The 22,152-nt window shown below is 59.0% G+C and overlaps 1 protein-coding gene across 4 annotated transcripts; it reads left to right on the forward strand.

Moving 5' to 3' along the window:
* The first annotated feature begins 30 nt into the window (after nt 1-30).
* ZNF710 (zinc finger protein 710) lies at nt 31-21,924 on the forward strand. 4 transcript variants are annotated; one of them, XM_071568032.1, is made up of 5 exons: nt 31-314; nt 18,152-19,583; nt 20,138-20,329; nt 20,773-20,947; nt 21,186-21,924. In XM_071568032.1, exons 2-5 carry the CDS (start codon nt 18,180-18,182, stop codon nt 21,356-21,358), a joined length of 1,944 nt encoding a protein of 647 aa, XP_071424133.1. In that variant the 5' UTR covers nt 31-314; nt 18,152-18,179; the 3' UTR covers nt 21,359-21,924. The 4 variants fall into 4 exon arrangements, with proteins under 4 accessions (XP_071424133.1, XP_071424132.1, XP_071424131.1 ...); XM_071568031.1 differs by having other exon boundaries at nt 31-310; XM_071568030.1 differs by lacking the exon at nt 31-314 and adding an exon at nt 2,412-2,504.
* Nucleotides 21,925-22,152: the final 228 nt, after the last annotated feature.

The following is a 22,152-nucleotide window of genomic DNA, read 5'->3' on the forward strand; positions in this document are numbered from 1 at the left end:
CGGGGCTTGGCGGTGACCGCGCCCTCCCTTAAAGGGGCAGCAGCCCGGCCTGCCCGGAGGGGGCGTGCGCGGGGGCACCGGCGGGGGCAGCGCTCACCGGGCCCGGCCCGGTCCTGCCCGAGTCCAGCGCGGCCACGCACCGGCCAGAGCCCGCAGTAACGCCCTGTGCTGGGCAGTGTGAGAAGAGGGCGGGACAATCCTGCACGGCGGCGGGGGCTGCCCGTGGGCTCTGACCCGCGGGGACACGGACACGGCTCCGCGGAACCGGCTCGGGAGGAGAGAGAGCGAGGGACGGCGCGGGCACCGAGAGGCAGGTCACGGCGCGCCCCGGTGGGCTGGGGGGAACCGGGAGAGGGAACGGAACGGGAAGAGCCATGGAGTGGGAAGGGTCAGAGACCGCGCGTCCTGATTGGCTGAGGCGGCGGCAGCCGCGATTCTCCACGCTCTGATTGGCTGAGAAAGCTGCGTCCTGTGTCCACACTCTGATTGGCTGAGACTGTTGGAGCCTTCTGTATCCACATTCTGATTGGCTGGAGCTGCTGGTGCTTCTTGCATCCGCAGTCTGATTGGCTGAGGCGGCTGAAGCCTCCTGAATACACATTGTGATTGGCTGGGGCGGATGCGCAGCTGCTCCCTGGCAGGCGGCGAGGCCGGGGCTGGGGCTGGGGCCGGGGCTGGGGCTGGGGCTGGGGCTGGGGCCGGGGCTGGGGCTGGGGTGGGGAGCCCGAGCCCGAGCCTGAGCCCCGAGCCCGGAGCCCGAACCCTGAGCCCGAACCTGAGCCCCGAGCCCCGAGCCCGAACCTGAGCCCCGAGCCCTGAGCCTGAGCCTGAGCCTGAGCCCGAACCTGAGCCCCGAGCCCGAACCTGAGCCCCGAGCCCCGAGCCCTGAGCCTGAGCCTGAGCCCGAGCCTGAGCCCCGAGCCCGAACCTGAGCCCCGAGCCCCGAGCCCGAACCCTGAGCCTGAGCCCGAGCCTGAGCCCCGACCCTCGAGCCTGAGCTCGCTGCGTCCCCGCTGCGCCCGCTCCGCGCCCGGCTCTGCCCTCGCCCCGCTCCGTGTCTCGCCGCGTGTCCTGCCCTGTGCCCTCCCTGCTCCATGTCCCGCCCTGCATCCCGCTCCGTGCCCCGCCAGGTGCCAGGGCCGGGTGTACCCCCAGCCGGGGCCCCTGCGGGAGTTCCAGGGAGCGAATCCCCGGGTGCCGCCTCTCTCCTCATCCGTGTCGGCAAAGATTCGCGCAGGCAGAGCCGCTCTGGGCCACGCGCGGGGCGAGGCCGCGATGGGAACGCGGGAGGGAAGCGGCGCTCCGGTGTCGCCGGCCGGGTCCGGGTCCGAAATGCCCCGGGTGGGCATCGGGGACGTGAAGGGGTGCTGGGGGTGTGAGCACCGGCAGCGGGGACGGAGCGGGAAGTTCAGTTTGCACTGAGAACACAAAAAATAGGAAAAGCAGAAGTGAGCCCAGACAAAGGGCTGCGTGTGGAGACCAACTCTGCCGCGATTAGTGTGGCCGGCGCCACCTGCTTCCATGGAGATGAGAATCTGCCGAAACGCCATCGACTCCCGGCTGCCTCCGCGTGCTCCTTCCTCCATGAGGAGGTGACCCTCCTCCTCCTCCTCCTCCTCACCAGGAAAGCCGGAGCTGCAGCTCGCAGACCCTTGGCCGCTGCCACCCTTCCCACGCCACATCCCATCCCCATCCTTCCCTGTGGGGACCGGCTGCCTCCTGCTGCCACATCCCCACGGTCAAGTAGCTCATCTCTCTCCTTCCACCTTCTTGGGGGAGCCAACGGCACCCCCTACCCAAAACCCTCCAATTCCTGGACCAGCCACTTGCCTTCCCACAGCGCATCCCGTCCCCCTCCCTCCCTCTGGGGACTGATCACCTCTTGTAACCCCACCCTGCAGACCCCAGCCTCTCCCTCCACCTCCTTGTGGGGGTGAACAGCACGATCCCCCCCAAAAAATCCTCCAGTTCCTGTAACATCCCCAGTTCCATTGATCCCATTCTGGGATGAGGAAGGTCCTTGCATTCAACCCCCACAAGCTTTTTGGGGTGTACATGATCTTTCCAACCATCACAGCCGAGAAAAGCAATGCCCAAGCAGGATATGGGTCCCTTAGGAAGGGCGTTCCTCCGCCACAGCATCACTCTAGGGGTGATAACCCCTCAAAAAGAAAAGAAAGGGGAAGTAGAAAATGATCCCTGGGGTGCTGGAGGGGACATCGCGCAGACACGAGTGTCCCTATCGACCACCCTCACCCCCATTTCCCCCACCTTTGTCCCCCCAAACTGGTACCGAGGGCGGCCCCGGTGCCGGATGCTGCTGCACCGGGCGGGGGGGTGCGCGATGGTCGGGCAAGTTGGGGAGGGGAGGAAGATGAAGGGCGGGCGAGTTAGGAGGAGCTGCTTTGCATCCCTTCACGTCAGCCCTGCCTCATTCCCTCCTTCTTCCTTCCTGCGCACCGCGCCGGGCCCGGAGCAGCCGCCGCCGCCCCGCGGAGCCGCCGGTGAGTCCCCAGCGCCCCCTCCTCGTGCCCCTTAAGCCCCCCAAGGTGGGGGGAACAACAGCGGGGGGACAGCAGCAGGGACCCCGGGGTGTCGCTGCCTGCCTCCCCCGCGTGACGGAGACGGGAGCGATGGCGGCGGGAGGGACCGGCAGGAGCGGGGAGGACGAGGGGGTTCCTGGCTCCGCGCGTGGGGCCACCCTTCCACATGAAACTCCCCCCCAGAACTTTCCCCGTGGCCGCTCGCAAACTTTCTCCGCCAGAAAAGTTGCGGGGAGGGCGCGACTGGGGGCCCTGACCTGTTGCGGGAGGGGGGAAGCGGCGCGGGGTCGCCCCCGCGGCGGAATTGCTCGTGGGAGAGATGCTCGGGGGGTCGGGGGTCGGGCAGCACCCCGGGGTGGGGGGCAGCGAGTCCGGGCGCCAGCCGGGCAGTGCCCGCGGCCGCACCCGAAGTTTGGGGACAGCTTCACGGTGTTTGGGACCAGCCGGCTGTGAGGGGCCAGGGTAGGGCTCCCATGTTCGTAGCGACAAAGTGCCCCGGAGGGGTGAGACGCAGTGTGGGGAGCCGGGGGTGGCTCCGTGCGCCGCTCCCACACCGGGCAGGACTCGCTTTGCCTTCTGGCCCCGAGCGCTCCAGGATTTCCCAGGGTGGGACCGCCCAGTGCCCCGGGGGGAGCCCGGGGGGTTTGTGTTGTGGCCCCTGAGAAGGGACTGCGGGGAGCTGCCTGCGAATCCTTCGAACTCTGCTCGTCAACAGGGTGCGGCCGATAAATTGGTTATAATTAATGAATCAAGCATTAGGAGTTTCTTTCTGCCCTACCATTTGGGCAGAGAAGGGGAGTGATGGGAGGGGATGGGGGCAGCGAAACCCGCCTCGGGACCCGACCCTGGCTCCCCTGCCCCAGCTACAGAGCCTGATTTGCTGCCAGGGCCAGAGCCCGAAGCCTCCCCCAGGTCCAAAGGCAGCAGCTTCACAGGACTCCCGTGTCCCACACTGCGCTCCTGCATCCCATACCAGGCTCCCCCACCCACACTGTGCTCCTGTGCCCACACCGGGACCCTGCACCCCACGCCACGCTCCCACTCCCCACCCCACCTGCCTGGCTCACCTCGGTGGCTGCAGCATCCCAGGCTGGCACCGGCCCTGCCGAGCCCCGGGGCGAGCAGCTCCCACACGTGCAGCTGGATCATGTGGGTGGTCAGGGCTGGCCGCAGGACAGAACAACACATCTTGGTTTGGAGGGAGACCCCAAGCAGGTTCTCCCAGAGACTCACAGGGTCTCAGCATTCCCTTTCAAGCCCCCAGGGATGCCAAACCCCTGGTCAGTCATGGAGAGCAGCAGCTGGGGCAGCACTGGCCAGGCTGTGACCATCCCCTGCTGCCACCCCAGTGACAGTGTCCTCGCAGCAGGAGCAGCTGTAGAGCCAGTGACATTCGCCTTGGCTGGGCCTGGCACCTTTCCTGTGAGCAGCCTTCCTTCCATCAGTGCCCTCTTTCTGGGTTACCCTGTATCTCTCCAAGATGAGAAACAGAAGATGAAGCTCTGCTACACCCCAGGACACATTCCCACCCAAACTTAGGGGATGACTCAGAGGGTCAGCCATGGGTTCTTGCAGCAGCAGGAGTGGAACATCTCCTGCTCTGCTGGGTTATGGCTCGTCATGTTGACATTTTGGGTTTGGTTTAATCCCTGAGAAAGTGTTTGTTTTGGATAGTTTTGTTTGGCCATTTTGATTTATCAACTAGTTTGGGAATCATGGTGTGGAGAGGGATGAGCACAGGCCCTGTCCTGCTCTGCTCTGCATCTGAGAATGTTGAGGAATCAGCAAAGAGGTAGGTTTGTATCGCCAGGAACGTGCCAGTTTCACATCCCATGGGAGAGGGACTGCTAGCACTCCTTTATTTTACAGTTATTCCTTGTGGAGAAGTCATGTCCAGCTCAGCCTCTGCTGGACACCTGTCTCTGAGCACATCCTGGGGTCTGCCAGGCCAGGGCCAGTGAGGGGATGACGGGGAGCCAAGTGCTGCCCTGATGGGCTGGGGGTTTCCTGCTGACTTTGTTGCCACTGCTGCCTCTTCCCTCCACCATCCACTCCCAGCTTTGGTTTCCCAAACCCCATCACATCCCTGGCCTGCAGAGCTCACCTGCCCAGGCACAGATGTCGGCATCTGGACTGGCCCAAACACCTGCTCAGTGCACACATGCCATGGAGGTGGCATGGTGGGGCTGGAAAAACACTGGGTTGGCTGGGATGGGGTGTACTGGGAGGACTGGAAGAACACTGTGGGATGGCTGGGATGGGATGTAGTGGGAGGACTGGAAGAGCACTGTGGGATGGGCAGGATGGGATGTACTGGGAGGACTGGAAGAGCATTGTGGGATGGCTGGGATGGGATGTACTGGGAGGACTGGAAGAGCACTGTGGGATGGGCAGGATGGGGTGTGCTGACAGTGCCGCAGTCCCGTCCTTTGTGCTGCCCACGGCCAGAGCCCTCGGGATGAGTCACGGTCCTCGCTGAGCCTTTCTTGCAGAGCTTGCCCTTGGGGACAGGGACTGTGATCGGTAACAAACATTTTCCCTTTGTCCCTCTGACCCCCATTTCCCTCCTCATCCCTGTGAACACCCTCCTTCTCCCATTCCACTGTCCTTGCTGGCAGCTGTGGATCACAGTGGGGTTGGAGTGGGAGAGGACCCAGCACAGCTCATGCACAATGCAACTTTCCCTGAATCCCAATTTCTGTCCAAAGCAAGTGAAATGTGGGATTACAGTTAGGAAGGAGGTGCTCCTGCTGGGGTGAGCCATGGAGGAGGGTCTGTATTTCTGTATTTGAGGGATCTGTATTTAGACATCAGGGAGGCTGCCTTTGCTGTCACCTCCTGGTCCTCAGAGCTTTTGGACAATGTTCCTTGCAAAATGTCACAGTTTTTAGTAAAGAAGTGCCCATCATTCAGGTGCTCTGTTGTGCAGGTCAAAGATAAACTTTCTTCAAGTTCAAAAGAATCTCCTCCAGACTGGATCTGGAGTTAGCCCAGGGATAACAGAGTGCTGGGGAGCACCATGGCTGTGCAGAGCAGGGAGCTGTGCTAGGACAAGGTACATCTTGCAGCCCTGGAGCTTCAAGACCAGGTTGTCCCATCCAACCTGGCCTTGGACACTTCCAGGCTTGGGGCAGCAATAGCTTCTCTGGGCAACCTGTGGCAGGGCCTGCCCATCTACATGGGGAAGAATTTCTTCCCAATAGCCCATGCAACCCTGTCCTCTGGCAGTGAGAAGCCATTCCCCTTGTCCTGTCCCTCCATCCCTTGTCCAAAGTCCCTCTCCAGCTCTATTGGAGCCCCTTTAGGCACTGGAAGGGGCTCTAACATTTCCCTGGAACCTTATCCTCTCCAGACCCTGACACAGCCTGAGTGTGGCAGGGGGCAAACCCAGCCAGGCCATCCCGGGCGGTGTCTCGGCACACCCATTCGGGAAGGGCAGGCTGGGAGGAGGAAGCAGCACATGGACGTGCTCATTGTTTTACTTCCACTTCTCATCCCTGGGGACTTGTGTTCCTGCCTGTGCACTGTGCACCCCGACACTCTGTGCTGGGCAGCGTGGCAGATGCAGCCAGGGAGTGGGAATTTCCTGGGCATTGCAGGTGGGAGGCACAAACAGCACCAGGATGGCGTGGTGAGGAGCTGCTTTGCCCAGTCTTTGCTGTCCAAACTGCCCTGTGGCAGGGCTGTGATCCCTCCCTGGGCACAGCTGGGACTGAACCCTGGCCAGCAGAGCCACACCGGGCTGGAGCCCCTGTCCTGCCCATGCTGGTGGGTGGCCCAGGGAGGGAGAGGAGGGGGAGGAAGGACAGGCAGAGTTGCTGGAGGAAGAGTGCTCGCTGCTGCCTCTAAATTTATCTTTCCTGTTTCTCGGCAGCACCATCGTCTTGTGCCCATTCTCTGTGGTGTCAGGCTATTCTCCCCTCTCTGCCTCTCTTCTGACACCCTGTCCCTCACCATGTTATCCTGGTTTAATCAGCTCTGGCCCTCCCCTGCTTTTGCATTCATGTTTTTAATTCTGACATACTCCCTGTCTGGCATTCCCTGTCTGTTCTCACATCCACCATCTTGGGGCCCTCCCCACCACCCTGTATTGCAGCCCCTGCTGAGGGGGTTAAATGGGGGGTCAGGGATGTCTCAGTGCCTGTGGGCTCAGCCCTGGGAATCCAAGAGCAAGCTGGAGAAGGGGGATTGGGAAGTTTCCTTGGATGAGCCCTTTGTCCAACCCATGATGGGCTGCTCTCAAGGGAGAACTTCTCTCTCCCCTTGGAACCATGGAATCGTTTTAGTTGGAAAGGACCTTTGGGATCATAGAATCCCCAGGGCAGCCTGGCCCTGCTTGTCCCAGCCTTCCTGGGAGATACTGTATGTGGCCGGGCAGATCAGGGACATCCTGGACCAGCCAGGCAGATAAGGGATGCCCAGGACTGAGTCAGCTGGTGGCTGCTGTTGGGAAGAGTTGTTGTTGTGGTAAGGATGAATTTTCCTGGGAGCTGCTCCCCTTCCCAGCCAATCCACCGGAGTTGTGAAGCTTTCCCTCCTCTCAGAGGACTTTACACTCTCAAGTCCTGCCATCAGCAATAGGAACACTGTAAACTCCCAACTCAAACACCTTTCTGCTCTCTACCAATCTAGTCTTTGTTCATTTTTTGAACTGGCTGAGAGTTGCCATTCCCAAGCATGGATCAACCTGCCCTCTTGGCTCTGCCCTTGGCTTTGCTCCAGGGCCATTCTTGGGATATATTAATTGGGATGAGTAAATAGTGCAAATATCCCCAGCCTCCCACTCACAGCTGGGATTTGCCCACTGCATCTCCCTGTATCATCTGATGAGCACTATCCAGGCAGGTGATCCACCCCCCCAGTGCCTCCGGCCCAGATTCACCCAACATTGGCTCTGTTTTCAGGAGTGGGACAGCAACAAGCTGCTGCATGGCCCTGGGCATCACGCCCTGGGCACAGCTCCTGATGTGCTGGGCTGTGTCAGTGTGAACAGTCCAGCTGGTGTGACACGCCCTGGACAGCAGTGCCAGACCCTGTCCTTTGAACTCCATTTTGAAACATAGGCGTGTGTGTTTCTGTGTAATAGCCCTTTACCTAGGGTTGGGAGCACTATGGGAGCTCTCACAGCATGATGACACACAAATACATGTGCTGTAAGCAAGAATTGTGTTTTACCTCAGCCCTGTGACCTGGCAGCAGAGTGCAGCCAGAGCAGCGTCCCCAGACGGGAGACCTCTGCCATCCTCCTGAGAAAAACAGCAGGGTCCTGTGCTGCCGTGGATCTCAAAGACATGGTCCATGCAGGCAAGCTGGGGCCATGGGGAGTGGGGGAGAAGAGCTGGCTTTGGGCCGTACAGGAATACTGTATCTTCCCTATCAGGCTCAGCAGTCCCTCCCTTGGGTCAGTCCTGAGCTGGGACTTCATAAACTGCCCCCAGTGAGAACCTTTGTTTGCTCCCCAGTTCCTGCCCGTACCTCTGCCTGCCCACAGTGGAAGGCTCCATTGCCCACTCCTCCCTTCACCTCTGGGCTGTAGGAAATGTCACTCAGTGTTTGGGACTGGGCTGTGTGGACTGAGTTCTGCAGCAGGTTCCATGTGCTGGAGGGATTCCCGAGCCATGGAGCTGGAGGTCTGTGTCTCGCATGCTGGTCCAGCTGTGCTTTGCCTTGCACAGGCTCATCAGGACCTCTCCCTTCCCCAGGGCAAACTGCAGTCACTGGTGTCATGCTTGGGGGCATCCCAGGAGGCAGAACAACCTCTGAAACTGCAGCTGAGAGAGCAGACACAGCATGAGGTGCCCGCTCTGCTCGCCCAGCAGCCCCTCACCCACCCCCAGCATGGCCCCGCTGGCTGCTGAAGCCAACTCTGCTGGGAGTCACTGCAGGACTGGCACATTTGCATGTGGAAGATTATTCGGTCAAGTATTAGTTATCACACTCAAATTAGAGCCCCTTGGCTACAATTAACTTACTACCCAACCTGGCAGCAGATGCGGAGCCAGTGGCAGAGCCCAGTGACTCCTGGCCATGGTGGGCATAGTACCCTGTGGGGACCAGGCAGCTCCCAGCCCTGCAGGCTCTGGGACCCCTTTGCCTCTGCCCAGGATAAGCTGTAGAGCAGCAGGGAGCTGTGTGTGCCCATGCTGGGCTGTGCTGAGCTTCCCCTGTTTGCCTCGGTGCCAGCAGTCACAGTGAGAGGGGTAATGTCTGTGTGGGTGTAGGGGCGCAGCAGTTGCTTCCCGGTGCTCGACATTTGGCAGTATTGAACCTGTCAGCCTAATCCCTTGTAATCCGGAGTGTTCACCTTTCTCTCAGCCGTTAACTCTAGTTGGACATCCCTGGTGCCATGACTGGATGTGGGCCAGCCCTGTGTCCCTGTTTCTCTGTCCTCGGAGCCCAGTGCAGGATGGAAGCCGGGCAGACAGGGACAGCCAGGCCCAGGAGCCGCTGTCCCTGCAGCATGGACAGGCTCCACATGTAGGAATATCAAAACTGGACTAAAATTGTTCCCAAGGATGAGGGCAGCAATACTCCTGAAAGTGAGACCCTTAATTGTGACCCTTCCCGCTGTGGGGATCTTTCCTCAGTCCTCACACATGAGCAGCTGTTTCACATCCCACTTGGCAGCCCCTGTTGCCTTTGGGGTGACACAAATCTCCCATTTGTGCCCCTTCAGGTTGGTTTTCCCCTTTTGCAGCTGGCTGGATCACACACACAGAGGGGTGCCTGAACTCCTGTGTGGTGTCCTCTCGGACCTCTGGCCATGTTTATGGCCCTGTGCTGAGGTCTCAGCAGTTTATGATTAACCCTGCCCCAAGGGATGCTGAGTGGGAGCAGTGCAGAGCAGGAGTGATCCCACATGGGCTCAAGACATGACCCCCTGCCCCTGTGGTTCCCACCCACAGCCGGGGTGGTGCTGGGGCTTGCAGACCCCAGTAAAAGCATTGTCAGGTCTCTCTGGGCAGGGTTGGCTGCTGGGGGCTTTGGGGTTTGCAGGGTGAGGGAGCTGCACCCACCCCTCTCCCCTTGCTCTCGGCAGAGTCCAGCCCAGGACCAGGCCCCCAGTTTTGCATCTGCCATGACCATCCCTCATCTTTCCTTGAAAGGTTCAGGGGTTGACCTGAACCCACACTTCTTCCTACAGATTTGTTTGCTCTGGGGGTTTGTTGCCCAGTTTTCCAGAGGGCTGGTAAGGTGGTAAAGACAGTCCTGCTCAGCACCACTCAGTCCTGTTTGCTTTCTGTCCCCATCTGCATGTGCGAGTGCTGGGAGCAGGTTTGTCAGTGCCTTTCAGGGACTTCGCAAAGAGCAGATTTATTTTGTGCTATGCTGAGAATTAACTCCCTTTTCTTCCTCTTTCCTCTGCCCCCGCTGGAAAGAGAGAGAATGCGGGGAAGAAGAAAGGATTTCCATCGCGGCGGTGATTGGCACAGCCCTGAATGAGAGGTCATTCCAGCCGGCTCTTTCTTTTCAGGGCCCTTTTTTCCTGCTCCTTGTATTCAGGCTGGCAGCATTCTTTCTTTTCAAAGCTCCTCTGTCTGTCTCTCTCTTCCCCCTCCTTTATTTTTCATCCCTTTTCTTTATTTTTGCTGTCTTTTCATTCTGTTTTTCTCCACCCCCTTGGGGCTCCATTTTTTCTTTCCCTTTTCCTCTATTCAGTTCCTTTTTTCTTCTCGCATCCCTTTTGAATAGCTCGGCTATTTTCGGAGAGGAAAGGGACTGTGCTGGGGAGAAGCCGTTGCAGCAAGGAGGAACTTGAAAGTCTTTTCTTCCCTGTTTATTTCACTTAAAAGCAAAAATTGTTTTCCAAGGCAGAGCAAGGGTTCTGTGTAAGCCTTTGAATCCAGGCTGGGACAGCAGCAGGGCTGGGAGTCCTCCCTGCTCCTTGCCATGCCACACACACTGCTGGTCCCAAACCACTGACAAAGCCCAGAGCCCCCAAAGCACTGGGGATGGGGCCCGTGCTGCCTTGGCTGGGCTGTGGTGTTTGTGCTGCCAGAGTGGGTTTGGGCAGGAGCAGCCCCTCTCCCTTGGCTGGCCCCACCCCAGTTACCTGATTTAAGGCCCTTCCCGCTGCTGGGGCTCCTGAGTAACAGCATTTTAAGGGATGACATGACCATAAGCTCTGAAGGCAGACCCCAGAGCTCTGGGCTGCAGTTTGTACCTGTGCAGCACAGGGATGGAGATGGAGAGGCAGTGTTTGTTTCAAAGAAGAACAAGGGCCTCACACAAGGAGCCCATGGGGAAATGGATGTACTGGGATGGAGCAGTGCAGGTGCCCAGGATGGACATTGGTCATGGACGGTCACTGCACTCAGGTCTGAGGGACACAAGGTGCTGGGGTTTGGTCCCTTCCACAGAGGAATCACAGGAAGGGTCTCATACACATCCATAAAGCCATGGTGATTCTGGTGGGTCTAAGGAAACCCCTCACTCAGCAGGATGGGGCTGGTCCCTGCATCACTCTTCCGGGTGCTACCAGCAGCTCCGCTTGGTGTCACAGCTGTCCTGGCACCCCAACACTGTGTTCTGGGAAAGGCTGTCAAGGCAAAAGGGCTGGAAAATCAGGGCTGAAGGATGATGGGTTTGGTCTGATAGGTGTTGTGCCATGTGGCATAGCAGTGGGAGCTCCTCAGGAAGGCAGCAGTGGGAGTGAGAAGGATCTTCCTCCCAAAATGCTCCCAGCCCGGACATGAACCATCAGTGGCTTTGGTGTAGCTTTGGTGCAGTTTTGGTGCAATTTTGATGCACTTTGGGCTGCTCACAAAGTGCAGGTTTCCCACTCCCTGCCCAGAGCAGAGTGCTGGCTCAGCCCATCCCTGAGCAGCAGTTCCCTGAGGAGACCGACCTCCCTGGGGTAGGGACAGTGCTGATGGCCATGGGCCTGCTCTGATGGGCTCCTGGCTGTGCCATGACCCAGAGCCAGGCTCCTTGCTTCCTCCCCCCGACCCCAGAGCCAGGAGCAGCCTGTCCTCCACTCATCTTTCCGTCTCTCCCATGGCCAAACAGATGCAGGCAGGACTCTCATTTTCAGGAAACTTTTCCCTGTGAATTTTAGTCCCCTCTGGTTATTTTGAAATAATGTAGACTTGAGGCTGACCTATGGCATGGGAGCCACCAGCTTATGTGCTGGCTGTGTTAGGATCAGTCATGGACTCCCAGGTTTGGAGGGACTTCAAGGATCACGTGGTCCAACCTTTCCGGAAAAAGCTGGCCTGAGCAAGAGGGGGCTGAAGGCCAGGGCTCAGCACCCAGGTCCCACCATGGAGGCAGCACCGTGTGTGCCTGGGGTGTTCCTCTCTGCCAAACCACAGTTCTGGGCCATGCAATGACCCTGCAAAGAGGGGACCCCTCGTCTGCCCTCCAGGGCAGGATGTGGTGGGAGGGTGCAGGCATCTGGCAGGGTCTGGGTGCCCGGTCCTGAATTCTGCTCCCTGCTGTCAAACAGGAACTGGAGGAGGCGTGGCCAGGCGAGGGTCACTCCATTGTCCTCAGCCAGGGGGCACTTCGGGGTGCAGGCAGGAGTCCCATGCCAGGCAGGAGAGAGACTAGGGCCCAGTGGTTAATTAAAGAGATAATTTCTTTAAAATGAGATCTAAATAATTGTAACCCCGAGACAGAGAAGGAGAAGGAGGAGATGAAAAGGGAGAGAAAGAGAAAGGAAGCAAAGGACAGAGGTTCGAAATGGAGAGGGAGATTAGGAGAGAGATGAAAGAGAGAGGAGAAAGATAAGAGGGAGAGAGGGGACAGATCTCGGCTCGAGATGGGCGTTGCCAGGGAAACGGGAAGAATGAGGAAGCAACGGAGAGATGGAGGAGCAGGGGATGCTGGGGGTGGGGAGCAAGGGATTGGGAGCAGAGGGATGAAGGAGCAGAGGGATGGAGATTTGCAGGATGGAAGGGTGGAGGGATGGAAGAGCAGAAGAATAGAGAAACAGAGGGATGGAGGAGTGAGGAACGGAGGGCTGGAGGAGCAAGGGATGAAGGAAAAGAGAGATGGAGGCTGGGTGCATGGATGGATGGAGAAGCAGAGGGATGGACTCTCAGTCTCAGGAGTTAAAAATGGATTCTCAGCAGACAGGTGTCAGGAGAGGGATGTCCAAGTTCAGCATGGGTTCCTGTGTGATGGGAAGAACATTTGGGATGGCAGCTCCATCCCTCCACAGTGAGCAGCCACAGCCCCTGCTGCTGCTCCCAGCCTGACCCTCTCTCCCCGGTTTCCATGGGTGGATCCCACATCCCGTGCTGGTGATGGGGAAACCAAGCGGCTCCCTGCTCCACACACCTTTGTTCTGCAGCACCAGTAACCCCTGGTTATTTGAAAGCCATTCCCTTTTGCCTCCCAGTCAGAGTCTGCCAGTAACCAGGTGGCTTCAAGTGGGGTAAATATTTGCTTCTCACTGATGGACACCGTGGGCAAGGTGAGAATCCCCCAATTCCATGTTCAGAGGAAGCACCCACGGAGCGGCTGTGCAGGGTTTGACTTGCTGTGACAACATGGGGCCACTCCTCCCCAAGCCTTTGTCTGTCCCATGGACCTCAGGTCCTCACTTTGCCTGACTTGGCTTTCCACCTGCTCTTACTAAAAACATGATTAACGTCCTGCTGCAACTCCCAGGTTATGCCCTTTATTTGTGAAGCCAAAGCCCCTAACAGTGATGGTTCCTCCACCCAGAGCCCCCTCAGTGGCACATGTGGTGTCACATCCGTTGCTCGCTCAGAGGCTGAAGGGAGTGGCCACTCTCTGATTCACTGACACTGTAGAGGTTTCTTTTCTCTGGAGAACTTTTTCTTAAAGTTTTCCTTTAAAAATGTAGTTTCGCTATATCTATCTGGAAACAGTGACTGAATTTAAATGTGTTTGCTTTTGGTGGCAGCAGCACCTGGCCCTGTGCAGCTCCTGCCCATTTCTTGGAGCTTTGGCTCATTTTTACAGCAGTTTCTCTGTGCTGGGGGTCAGTCCTGGGTGAGAAGTGCTGGTTTCAGGTCCACCACAGCAGCCTGAGCCACTCTGCACAAACACAGGGCTGGGCAGTGAAGTGAAGCTGAGATGCACCCAAAGTCCTTGGACTGGTGCAGGACAGACATGCTGGATCAGGTTTAGGAATAGTTTTAGTTGTTGTGGTTTTCAGGAAAACAACATTATTCTGTTAGGAATTGGGGGGGGAGGGGTGATTGAGCAGCTTTATATGAAATCTGCAGGCAAGTTATTAAATTTAAATGAAAGCTGCTTTTCAGAAAGGAAGGAAAATAAAATCAAAGGTTTTCTCACAAATATCAGATCAGCTATTTTCTGGTAAAAACTGTTGAAAAGTTTTAGTACCCCCTCCCGCAATGAGAGGGGCCCCTGTGCCCAAGGTCCCTCCTCAGTCTGAGCCCCAGTTTGTGCTGGGGTTTCACCCAGGGCTTGCAGTGCTGTATCTGCCCCCTGGGAACCTCTCAGGACCCCCAGGGCATCAGCAGCAGAGGGTCTGCAGAGGGTCTTGGAATGGAGGTCCTGCAAGGGGTCCTGAACTGGGAGTCCTGCAGTGGATCCTACAATGGGCATCCTGCACAGGGGACCTGAGAAAGGAATCCTGCAAAGGGGGTCCTGCAAAGGGGGTCCTGCAATGGGTCCCACATACAGGGCTGCAGTGGGGGTCCCACAAAGGATTCTGCAAAGGGGGTGCTGCAGTGAGAATTCCTGCAATAGATGTCCCATAATGGGGTCCTGCAAAGGGGACAGCCAGGAACATGCCCTAAATGCTCTCCTTCCCACATGGCCCCGGGTTTGTCAGGCAGCCCGTCAGCTCACCTGGGGAGCCAGGTGAGATAAGCTGCTGCTGGTAACAGCTGAGCTCTGGCACCTGCTCACATGCCTGCACTCACCCTGATGGAGCCAAGACAAGTGGAAGCAGCAGCAGTAAGGAGGGCTCCTGTGACGCTGGTGGGGGGGTGACTGCTCCTTGGGAGGGCTGTGAGAGGTAAACTCCCCAAATAGTTTGTATTTGGGGTACCTGGGACTCCCTTCCCTGCAGGAATGACCAGGTGAGGGTTGGTGGCTGCTGCTGGCCTCTGGGCTGGTAGGGGGAGCAGAGAATGGAGCCAGGTAGAAAACAAGTACCTTTGGTCACTAATGCCTTAGTGGAGGCTGTCAAGGGGCAGCCAGGGCCGTGGTTCCTCCCAGAGCTGATCCCAAGGGGCTGTGGCTGGAAAGTCTGCATAGGACTGGGTGGTCCTTTAGCTTAGGGTACCTGCTGGAGATTCAGTGGGTCTCAGGTGTTGCAGGCAAAGCTCTGGATGCAGGTGAGGCTTCCGTGGACCAGATGCAATGTTTTTAGGCTGCTCAGTTTAGGATTTCTTGGGGTCTCATCTCTGGAGCAGTGGTGCTGGTGGAAGGGCTGGGTGGGACAGTGGCACAGGTGATGGGGCAGGTGGGTGAACCTGAGGGAAGTAAAACAGCAAAGGAAAGGGAAAAGTGTCCAGGAAGAGAATACTCTTAGTTTAGTGGCTGGGGAATCTGGAATCCAGCAGAGAATGTGCTGGGGGCATGGAACCTGCCTGTTGGGCAGATGCTGCTGTCAGAGGGACCCAGGCAAGAGGTGAATATTTGAGGGGGTTAATGAAAGCCATGAAAAAAAAAACAGCTACTTTAACTGACTGGGAAGTGAGTGAGGAGCTGGTGGAGTGGAGCAGCCAGGGTCAGGGAGGGCAGGGACCACAGGATGTGCCCGTGCAGAGCACAGCTCTTCCCAGATGTGTTGGGAAAGATAGGAGGGGAGAAGAGATTGCAGTGAGACTAAACCTCAAAGTGGGAGGGGACATGGTGAAAGAAACCCAAATTTCACAATCCTGAGGGATCAGGGACAGCAGCCACTGCTGCTGGCCCAAAATGCATCTGTTGTGCGGTGTCAGAGAGGGGAGAGCAGAGAGCAGCAGCTGGGAGAGGTGGATGAGGGAACTGAGAGCTCGGCACTCACTGCTGGTGGAGGGGACACTGGCAAGGCTGTCTGTGTGACCCCTGCCATGTGGGAAAGGGATGGACAGGCAAGCTCTGCATTGGGATTGCATTGGAGGGACCTAAGCCTGGACCAAAGGGCTGGACCTGAAAACTAAAGGTTATTAAGCCTGGAGGAGGGTTTGGTTCCCAGCGGTGGCACTGGGAAGGGTGGATGGGTGAAAGCCTGCAGGTGCAGCCCCAGAAAGGGTCTGGAGGTCTGGGCTGGAGAGGAAGAGTTGTTGGAGAAGTTGCTCATGTCACTGCTGGAGTCAGCACTGGGACAGGAGTCTGCAGTGTCCAGGAGCTCTGCATGCCCCAGCCCCAGGCATCGTCCTGCTTTAGCAGAGCAGCTCTTCCCAGTGGGACTGGCCATGGCAGGACAGGACTGTGCTCTGTCGCAGCAATGGACCCGGGACTTCTGTTTTGGCTGCTGGAGCAGGGCTGGAAGCGGCTCCCTTGGAGTGCAGAGTGCCGAGTGCTCCGCGCTCCGGGGTGTTGAGAGTTCCTGGGGAGCTGTAGTATGTGACCCCACCTCACTTGCCAGTGTGTTGGGAAAGGGTGTTTCCAGCTGGCTTAGCAAGTCCCGAGACATGAACAAGGAAGTGAGAGCGGGAAGTGAAACAACTGCCTCTGCCCTGTTCCCACTTCCCCATGGAGGGTTCACGCAGCTGCAGCCGCAGCTCTGGAGCACCGTAGCCTCAGACAGCAAAGCTTCTATCCCGTGTCCCAGGGATCGTGTGTCCAGTGGAGGCAACTGCGTGAAGTTTGTGCTGCACAAGGCTGGTTTTCCTGCTAAGGAACGGAGCTCATCCCCTTTCCCCGGTGCTCAGAGTAGCAATCCACATTTACCTTCCCCTAAAAGCCTCTGGTTTGGTGTGGTAATGGTGCTGGGGTACATGTGAGTGTGTCAGTCTTGCAGCTCCCTCATCTCATGGTGCTCATTTTGGGGGCCAAAGACCTGGCACTGTGTTTGGGGTCCCATCGACCCTCTGCAGTGCCAGGGCCATGGGGAGAGCAGCTGGGTCTCCTCTCCCTTGTCCGCTCTTTCCTCTCCCATGTCCCTTTTCCCCTGCCTGCAATGGGCAGCACAGGGCTCCCCATGGAACCCCACAGGGAAGGGGGTCCTGTCCAGCAGGGTTGAGCACCAGGGGCTATACTGTGCGTGCCGGCTCACCCTGGCTGCTCCCTCTTCTTCCTCCCACCCCTCCTTTTCTTCCTGCCACCGCCCTTCCCCACTCATTGCTTTGTTTGGCTGCCTGTGCACTCATCCTCCCCCCCATCCTCTTCCTCTCCATCTCCTCCCTGCAGCCTGAAGCCGCCTTTCCCCTCCATTCCTGACTGCTGCCCCACCACCACCCTCCCACTGTCCCCACCATGCCCCTGATCCCTGCCTGATGCCTTTCTATGGCTCCTGAGCAGACAGGGGTGCTTGGCTGAGACCTTCATCCCATCTTCTCCCCAGCATCTCCCTGGCAATTCAAGCCTGGGCAGGGTCCCCTCACTGGTGCTGTGCCCAGTGCCAGCCCCGTGGTGGCCCAGAGAACAGGAGGAGACTGAGGAGAGGCCACGTACCCCAGGTGTCCATGGGCAGCAGAGCCCCCACAGTTGGTGTCGCTCCCCTTCCCTGGATCTCACTGGTTTTTCCCCTTGCCCATCCCATTCCGTGTGCTGTGGCTGGTGTTCAGATGGGCACAACACTGGCATGAGGGGACACACAGGCCACCTCACGGGGCCGTGGAGGGACAGGCAGGGGCAGGCAGCTGCCTGCAGCAGAGAGGCTGCTGTCCCTGGCCACACTCCATCTCCCTGCAGCTGACCTGACTGTGGGGATGATATCCAGGCACTACAGGGTTTCCTCACTCCGGAGCTCTAGTTCATCCCAGGATCTCCTCACGCTGGGCAGGTCCTTGTGGGACTGTGACAGAATCTGGCTCAGAGTTTATCCGTGTTTTACCTCCCCCACAGGATTTCTCTTTGTTCTAACTGCAGAAATAATTGTATTTAGGAGAATGCTTTTCAACAGGAGGGAGCAACAGCTCTCCAGGCACATCCCTGCCTGTCCTTGCTGGCTTACTGAGGTGGTCTGGGGGCCCCGTGCTACCCCTCATGCTGTGGTGCTGGGATTCCCGGGGCGAGTGTGCCAGGCACCAGTGCTGAGCCGAGCGTAGCCTTTGCCTGCTGCCAGACAGGCTGACTGCACCCTGGTGGTCTTGGTGGCTCTGGGCTCTGTCCCTCACACTTCCTGTGCTGCTGCTGCTCCTGCCAGAGCACCGAGCCATGCTCGGCTGTGACTGGTCCCCAGACTGTGTGGACACCTGTCCCTGGGAGTCACTGCTGGGAGCTTAAGGGTGTGCAAGGAGCCAGACCCCAGCCTTGGTGACTGATAGCCTGGCCAGAGAGGCTGACAGTGGACTTGGATCCAAGCTTCCCTGCCCCTCCTTGGGGCCATGTGCCTGCACATTCTGGAGCATGTGGTGCAGGGCACCCACACTGGCATCAGCCGTGTTGGTCCAGGGTTCACTGGGGATGGTGCTAAGGGTAGGAGTGATGGCTGGAATGAGCCCCTTGCAGCACGGTGTTTGTGGCAGCGGGGTGTGCCGGGGCTCACTGTCGTGTCTCTCCCTCCCCAGCCATGACGGTCTAGGCCAGCAGTGAGAGATGAATCGGTTCAGCGAGTGCGGGACGCAGACGGATGCGGTGGTGGTGCTGTCCCTGGCACAGGCTGCAGTCCTGGGCCTGGTGTCTGATAATGAGCTGCTTGGGGCAACCGTCACCCCCACTGGGTTCTTCCCGGGGCTGGCTGGGGAGCTGCCGGACAACACCACCACCACCATGGAGCCCGGGGACCCCGAGGGAGAGGAGCAGGCACCGGGGGATGGACAGGAGGAGGACACTCTGGAGGCAGAGTCCTCCCTGGAGAAGCATGCCCGGAGGAGGAAGCGGCCACCCGTGAGGCTGGTGCCCAAGGTCAAGAGTGAGAAGGCAGAAGTGGAGGCAGAACCGTCGCACGATGTGTCCGTCCCAGGGGATGAGCAGGGCGAGGGGCAGCATGGCCACCCACCCCAGCCCCCAGAGCCCAGCAAGGAGCCAGCAGTGCACAGCGGTGCCATGAAGATGATTGACCTGGGTACCTTCAGCAGGAAGCCCCGGCGCCTGCGGCACTTGCGCCGGCACCGAGAGCCTGAGGGCACCGAGCGCCAGCGTGGGGGCGGTGACCCAGATGGTGGCCCCGCGAGGACCCTGAGGACCACGGGCACATTCGAGGCGGACGCCCCATCCCCTGACGAGGTGGAGGCCCCTGCGCTGGGGGACCCCGAGCAGGTGAAGAGCGAGCAGGGCTGTGGCTGGCAGGAGCCAGGGGAGCTGGAGGCAGAGGTGGCCGGTGGCACCAGTGAACGCAGCAGGAAGGCGCAGCTGGACCGGCTGGACATCAACGTGCAGATCGACGACTCCTACCTGGTGGAGGCCGGGGACCGCCAGAAGCGCTGGCAGTGCCGCATGTGCGAGAAGTCCTATACCTCCAAGTACAACCTGGTGACCCACATCCTGGGCCACAATGGCATCAAGCCTCACTCCTGCCCACACTGCAACAAGCTGTTCAAGCAGCCCAGCCACCTGCAGACCCACCTGCTGACCCACCAGGGCACGCGGCCGCACAAGTGCGGGGTGTGCAGCAAAGCTTTCACCCAGACCAGCCACCTGAAGCGCCACATGCTGCTGCACACTGACATCAAGCCCTACAGCTGCCGCTTCTGCGGCCGCGGCTTCGCCTACCCCAGCGAGCTGAAGGCACACGAGGTGAAGCACGAGAGCGGCCGCTGCCACGTGTGCGTGGAATGTGGGCTGGACTTCTCCACGCTGACCCAGCTGAAGCGGCACCTGGCCACACACCAGGGCCCCACACTCTACCAGTGCCTAGAGTGTAGCAAGTCCTTCCACTACCGCAGCCAACTGCAGAACCACATGTTGAAGCACCAGAACGTCCGGCCCTTCGTCTGCACCGAGTGTGGGATGGAGTTCAGCCAGATCCATCACCTCAAGCAGCACTCACTTACACACAAGGTAGGGCCTGGGGATCCCCAGGGGTGCTGCCCTTGTCATGTCTGGAGGAGATGTGCTGGCCCTGGATGTGGGTGCTGGTGGAGAGGGGTGTCCCAGTGCTCACCAGCCCTGGCCAGACCTGGGAAGAGGTGGGTGGTGAGTGGACAATGGCACTTCGGGCTGGTGTTGCTGGGTTTCCTGGGACCCAGCCCCTGTCCTTCTGGGGGTTCCCATCCTTGTGGATGGAGTTTCAGACCTGCTGCAGTGTGACCTGGGCAGCCCTGGCCAGGAGTTGCCATAGCCCCTGGTCAGAGAGCTGTGGACAGGGGCTGTAAGTGGGGATTTGCCCTTTTCCAGGGATTCTTTCATCGGGATCAATTGAGCTCGGACAGAGCCTGTCCAGCCCCCACCCACAGCCCCTGCATGCTGCCAGGCTCAGGCTGGGCCATGCTCTCAACACAAGGAGCCCATCCCTTGCCCATGGTGTTCCTACTCCATTCCTGGCACTGCCTGTCTGCCCCCAGTGCCTGAGGGTCTGTCCAAGCCCCTGTCCACAGCTCTCTGACACTTGGCAGGGTGTGAAGGAGTTCAAGTGCGAGGTGTGCGGGCGGGAGTTCACACTCCAAGCCAACATGAAGAGGCATATGCTGATCCACACCAGTGTCCGCCCGTACCAGTGCCACATCTGCTTCAAGACCTTCGTGCAGAAGCAGACGCTCAAGACCCACATGATCGTGCACTCACCTGTGAAGCCGTTCAAGTGCAAGGTACCAGTAGGACCGGGGGGTTGGCAGAGCCAGGGAGGGGGAGAACGATCCTTTTGTGTTATGCCCATGGGAATCTTGCCAGGCTGAGCCCTCAGGCACTGGAAGCAAATTTGTGGTGCCTCCCCTGCTTGCTTCAGAATGGATTATCTGCTCCAAACTGTGCTGGGAGCAGTGCTCCTGATGGAAGGACAACCCCTGCCTCTCTCTGCCCAGTGCTGGATGCTCTGGAGCTCCCAGCACCATGTCCCCGAGCCCCCACAAAGAGTGGGAGGAGGGCATGTGGCAGGAGCCGCAAGGGACCCCAGAGGGGCAGCAGCCCCATTACTCTTGATGGAAGCCATGGGGAACCCTTGGGGCAAGGTCTGCTCTGCAAAGCCTTTGGCAGCTCTGGGGGTGCCCCCTGTGCTGGGGAGCCCTGGCTGACCATGGCATGCTGCCGGCAGGTCTGTGGGAAGTCCTTCAACCGCATGTACAACCTGCTGGGCCACATGCACCTGCACGCTGGCAGCAAGCCCTTCAAGTGCCCCTACTGCTCCAGCAAGTTCAACCTGAAGGGCAACCTCAGCCGGCACATGAAGGTCAAGCATGGGGTGATGGACATCAGCCTGGACAGCCAAGGTGGGTCTCCAGTGTGGACTGGGCACTGTGGCTGCCCCCAGCAGTGTCAGTGGCTCTGGGAGCTGGGCTGGGCTGTGGCTAGTTCACGTCTCCTTGCCCAAGGGCTGCCCCAAGTGGCCTGGATCGAGCAGGGCTACAGCACCCAGGGAGCTTTGGGCTCCAAACCTGGGGAGGGGGGAGTTGCTGGCCTGGCCCTCTGGGCTGGTCTGTCACTGCATGTCCCTGTGCTAACTCCTAGATGCCATGATGGAGCTGTCTGGGGCTGACCACACTGAGCTGGATGGGCAGCAGGAGATGGATGACTTCGAGGAGGAGAACTCTTATGGCTACGGGACGGTGGGCAACGCCCCGGATGAGCACGCGCTGGCCGAGCAGGCCATGAAGGAGATGGCGTACTACAACATGTTGTAGCCAAGGCTGGCAGGGCTGTGGGGGCTTGGTGGGGTAAGAGGGGCTGCAGCATCCAGCCAGAGCCCCTAGAACTGGAGGGGAGGGCTCCTGCTGGGGTTGGAGAACACAGGGATGTGTTCTTTTCCGGACCTGCCATGGCTCTGCTGCTGCCCCCCTGCCTGTGCCCTGTGTCCCGTGACTTGAAGCTGTGGGCAGGGGAGGCACGACCCAGAATATTACTGAGTGGGTAAGGGTGGAAGGGGCCACAGTGGGGCAAGATGATGAGCATCACAAACTATTCTACCTCCTGGGTCCCCCCTTGGCTGTGCTGGGGCTCCTCCCAGACCCCCCAGGGGACAGAAGCCCCTGCCCGTGGGAGGAGGTGGGTTTGCCCTCCTGCTCGCCCCAGGGCTCCCTGTGCCAGGCTCTGGGGCACAGAACAGAGTATTTTCATAGAAGCTCAGGGCAGTCGATGCCCACAGCTCGGGGTCCAGATCTGCAGCCAGCAGCATATCCAGGGGAGGCATGCCCAGCCAGCCCCAGCAAATGATGGTATTTTGAAAGTAATTTATTTTTTTCAGATGTGCCATGTGGTTGGGTTTATCTTTTCACTGAGTTCAGTTCCCTTCAACCAATGTGCTTTGTAAACCTGTGTAAGCTGTGTGGTCTATGTGGGGAGCAGGCAGGCTGCAGGGGGCTGAGAACAAACTGCCCCCCCTCCTTGCCCCTCAGCTGCTCCAGGGTGTAGGAAAAGGTTCTCACTGAGGCACAGGTGGGGGTTTGCCTCCTCCATGCCCAGGGATGAGGGAGGAAGC

The sequence above is a fragment of the Pithys albifrons genome, chromosome 13 (genome assembly GCF_047495875.1).
Source record: "Pithys albifrons albifrons isolate INPA30051 chromosome 13, PitAlb_v1, whole genome shotgun sequence".
Classification (NCBI taxonomy): Eukaryota; Metazoa; Chordata; class Aves; order Passeriformes; family Thamnophilidae; genus Pithys; species Pithys albifrons.

Excerpts from the sequence above, each read along its gene's own strand:
- ZNF710 (XM_071568032.1), top strand. The coding sequence starts at position 18,180 with ATGAATCGGTTCAGCGAGTGCGGGACGCAGACGGATGCGGTGGTGGTG. Across the intron at positions 19,584-20,137 it reads AGCACTCACTTACACACAAG|GGTGTGAAGGAGTTCAAGTG; the intron begins GTAGGGCCTGGG and ends GACACTTGGCAG. Across the intron at positions 20,330-20,772 it reads TGAAGCCGTTCAAGTGCAAG|GTCTGTGGGAAGTCCTTCAA; the intron begins GTACCAGTAGGA and ends TGCTGCCGGCAG.